Source organism: Mustela erminea, chromosome 14 (assembly GCF_009829155.1).
Source record: "Mustela erminea isolate mMusErm1 chromosome 14, mMusErm1.Pri, whole genome shotgun sequence".
Classification (NCBI taxonomy): domain Eukaryota; kingdom Metazoa; phylum Chordata; class Mammalia; order Carnivora; family Mustelidae; genus Mustela; species Mustela erminea.
Genome location: NC_045627.1, coordinates 53,232,563 through 53,237,196, shown reverse-complemented (window position 1 = coordinate 53,237,196; position 4,634 = coordinate 53,232,563). Strand labels below are relative to the sequence as shown.

At 39.6% G+C, this 4,634-nt stretch overlaps 1 protein-coding gene across 1 annotated transcript; it reads right to left on the bottom strand.

The window, feature by feature from the left end:
- Positions 1-3,417: 3,417 nt before the first annotated feature.
- Positions 3,418-4,359, bottom strand: LOC116573124 (olfactory receptor 6C74-like). Its single transcript, XM_032312915.1, has one exon. It carries the CDS (start codon positions 4,357-4,359, stop codon positions 3,418-3,420), a length of 942 nt encoding a protein of 313 aa, XP_032168806.1.
- Between the last annotated feature and the right edge of the window lie 275 nt (positions 4,360-4,634).

Sequence of the window (4,634 nt, the reverse complement as noted above, 5' to 3'; positions counted from 1 at the left end):
TCAGACCAAACTATCAGAGTAGCCATTAAGCAACCCATGCCAACAAACACCAGTACCAGGATTTTTCTTACAGTATTTTGTGTCCAAATCTATCCTTTCCTATGAAAATCTTGAATAACTAAATTACAGTTGTAATTCTCCCACAAAAATATCCCACTAACTATTCCACTAAAATATCATTTGCACAATGAAGGAAACCATCAACAAAAAGGCAACCTACTGAGTAGAAGATGTTCACAAATACCTATCTAATATACCTAATAAAGGGTTAATATCCAAAATTTAAAAAAAAAAAAAAACCTTAGGGGTGCTTGGGTGGCTTAGTGGGTTAAGCCTCTGCCTTCAGCTCAGGTCATGATCTCAGGGTCCTGGGATCGAGTTCTGCATCGGGCTCTCTGCTCGGCAGGGAGCCTACTTCCTCCTCTCTCTCTCTCTCTCTCTCTCTCTCTCTGCCTGCCTCTGCTACTTGTGATCTCTGTCTGTCAAATAAATAAATAAAATCTTTTAAAAAAAATCTTAAACATCCAAAAAATTCAAATAATCTGATTTTAATATTCATGACCTGTATAAACAATTTTCCAAGGAAGACATATACATGACCAACAAACACATGAAAGAGAGAGAGGCAAACCATAAGAGACTCTCACTACAGGGAAAAAAACTGAGGACTGCAGGAGGGGAGGTGGGTGGGGGATGGGGTAATTGGATGATGGGCATTAAGGAGGGCACTTGATGTACTGAGCACTGGGTGTTATAGTGAACTGATGAATCACTAAAGTCTACTCCTGAAACTAATAATACACTATGTGTTAACTAACTTGAATTTAAGTTTTAAAAAATGGCATGTGTGAACACACTCAAAATTTTAAAAAGGACTAAAATAAACAAACAAAAACATCTTATCATGTTCTCTCTTCTAGGCTCAAATTCTATTTCTGTTACAGTGTGTCTCCATGTCATGTTTGGCAGCAATAGAGTTATTTCACACTAGTACTAACAATGGTCACTCAGAGATTATCACATCAAACTTCTCATTCCACAAATAAAGATACTTATTTATAGATTTATTTGGAAAGACTCTACAGCCACCATTAGACTCCTTTCTACCTATGAATAGATTCATCCCAGTTCCTTTAAATTTCCTATAGTAGAGAGACAATCTTAACTACTCAATTTCTTGTCCTAGAACTAATAATGCTTCCTTTCCTGTGGTACTCGTCATCAGGTCTTTAGTACTGATATCAACCTGGCAAACCAGTAAAACCAGTGGGAACTTTTGATTTCAACCAGAGACACTTATGTGTCTTCATTATTGTGGGAACTAGAATCATAAGGATTTATATTCTATTTAAATAAAAACTGTAGACATCTAGGTTCTTTCCATAGTTTGGCTATTGTGGACATTGCTGCTATAAACATTCGGATGCATGTGCCCCTTTGGATCACTACGTTTGTATCTTTAGGGTAAATACCCAATAGTGCAATTGCTGGGTCATAGGGCAGTTCTATTTTCAACATTTTGAGGAACCTCCATGCTGTTTTCCAGAGTGGCTGCACCAGCTTGCATTCCCACCAACAGTGTAGGACGGTTCCCCTTTCTCCGCATCCTCGCCAGCATCTGTCATTTCCTGACTTGTTGATTGTAGCCATTCTGACTGGTGTGAGGTGATATCTCATTGTGGTTTTGATTTGTATTTCCCTGATGCCGAGTGATATGGAGCACTTTTTCATATGTCTGTTGGCCATCTGGATGTCTTCTTTGCAGAAATGTCTGTTCATGTCCTCTGCCCATTTCTTTTTTTTTTTTTTTTTAATTTATTTATTTATTCCTCTGCCCATTTCTTGATTGGATTATTTGTTCTTTGGGTGTTGAGTTTGCTAAGTTCTTTATAGATTCTGGACACTAGTCCTTTATCTGATATGTCGCTTGCAAATATCTTCTCCCATTCTGTCAGTTGTCTTTTGATTTTGTTAACTGTTTCCTTTGCTGTGCAAAAGCTTTTGATCTTGATGAAATCCCAATAGTTCATTTTTGCCCTTGCTTCCCTTGCCTTTGGCGTTGTTCCTAGGAAGATGTTGCTGCGGCTGAGGTCGAAGAGGTTGCTGCCTGTGTTCTCCTCAAGGATTTTGATGGATTCCTTTCGCACATTGAGGTCCTTCATCCATTTTGAGTCTATTTTTGTGTGTGGTGTAAGGAAATGGTCCAATTTCATTTTTCTGCATGTCCATCAACAGATGAATGGATCAAGAAGATGTGGTATATATACACAATGGAATACTATGCAGCCATCAAAAGAAATGAAATCTTGCCATTTGCGACAACATGGATGGAACTAGAGCGTATCATGCTTAGCGAAATAAGTCAAGCAGAGAAAGACAACTATCATATGATCTCCCTGATATGAGGAAGTGGTGATGCAACATGGGGGCTTAAGTGGGTAGGAGAAGATAAATGAAACAAGATGGGATTGGGAGGGAGACAAACCATAAGTGACTCTTAATCTCACAAAACAAACTGAGGGTTGCTGGGGGGAGGGGGTTTGGGAGAAGGGGGTGGGATTATGGACATTGGGGAGGGTATGTGCTTTGGTGAGTGCTGTGAAGTGTGTAAACCTGGTGATTCACAGACCTGTACCCCTGGGGATAAAAATATATGTTTATAAAAAATAAAAAATTAATTAAAAAAAATAAAAACTGTGCACCAGGGCGCCTGAGTGGCTCAGTGGGCTAAAGCCTCTGCCTTTGGCTCAGGTCATGATCCCAGGGTCCTGGGATTGAGCCCGACATCGGGCTCTCTGCTCAGCAGGGAGCCTGCTTCTCCATCTCTCTCTACCTGCCTCTCTGCTACTTGTGATCTCTGTCTGTCAAATGAATAAATAAAATTGTTAAAAAAAAAAAAACTATGCACCATTGAAAACAATTGCATTGAGTCATTTCGAGTAATGTTTTAATATCATGACAGATACATATACATATATGTCCTTCAAAAATCATTATAGTGAGACCATTTCCATCTATCCTTGAACAATTTGATAATCTTAATTCTTGTGAATTCATTTTTCATCTCCATGCACTTACCACAAGTAGACACTTGAAAACACACCTTTCCAACTTTGAGATTCCACATGCATCAAACAGAATCATGTATATGAAGCTTCTCATTAAAATTTGTTTAATTCTATTGAGCTAAAACTAGTGAACAGATCTGAGAAGAAAATTTCATTCAACATTAAAAAGAATGTTAGAGTTTTCAAGCAGGGGCGTATATTGGATTACAAGATAAATTGGTCCCTATTCTAAGAATAAACAAGTAGAACCTCTAAAAACACATTTGCAAGTCTATATAGGAGATACCAGAAATAGGAGGGAGATTGAATTCGATGGAGAAAAGGCATTCTCCTCTGACAGTCTCGTGTTCTATTTTTGCAATCTAACCCTGGACAGAGCATTCCTCAGAGCCTGGTGGACCTGCTTGTTCCGCAGAGTATAGATGACAGGGTTGAGCAATGGGGTCACCACCGTGTTCACAAGGGCAGCCTCTCTGTTGGAGTTCAGCCTGTTCGTTTGCTTTGGTTTCACATATATAAACACACAGCTGCCATACATCAGAAAGAGAACCATGAGGTGAGAGGAACAGGTAGAGAAAGCTTTCTGCTGCTCCTTGGCTGATGGTAGTCGCATAATTGTCACTACTATGTTGCTGTATGCAATGATGGTTATGATAAGAGATGTCAAAAGGATAACCAAAGCAAGGACAAAGGCCAACAATTCAGTAGATCTGGTATCAGAACAAGAGAGATGAACCAGGGGCCCAAAATCACAGAAGAAGTGAGGGATGACATGGGGGCCACAGAAGGATGACTGGGAAAGCATTATAACTGGAACCACCATGAGGACAAAGCCCAAAGCTAAACAGGCCATGACTAGAAGGAAACACATCCTTGGGTTCATGATGGCTGGGTAATACAGAGGTTTGCAAATGGCCAAGTACCGATCGAGGGATAATACAGCCATAAGGAAGAAAACAGTTGTTCCCAGGAAAAGAAAGACAAAGGCTTGTGTGAAGCAGGCAGAAAAGGAAATTGATTGCTTCCCTGACAGAAAGATGGCCAGCAATTTTGGAATAACAGTGGTTATAAAACAGCATTCAAAAAAGGAGAAACTGCTAAGGAAGAAGTACATGGGTGTCTGGAGACGATGGTCAACCCAGGTGATGGTGATTATGAGTATGTTTCCCATGATGGAGGTCAGGTATGCCAACAGATGCACCATGAAGAGAACCATCCCAAGGTGCTGGACATTAGGAAAGCCCTCCAGGATGAATTCCTGAACTTCTGTCTGGTTTCTTGCATGCTCCATCATTGACTTTACATTTCTTCAATTCTATGAGCTATGTTGTAGAGTTTCATGACTAAAGAATGAAGAACTTTATTTTATTAAACACATAAAACAGTGTAGGCAAATGGTGGAGGGCAGGTACAGGCTTCCAGTTATGGCATGAATAAGTCACAGGAATGAAAGGTATAGCATAGAAAATACAATCAATGGTATTTTAATAGTGTTGTATGGTGACAGACGTTGCTATACTTGTGGAGAGCATAGCATAACATATAGAGTTGTTGAATCACTAGATT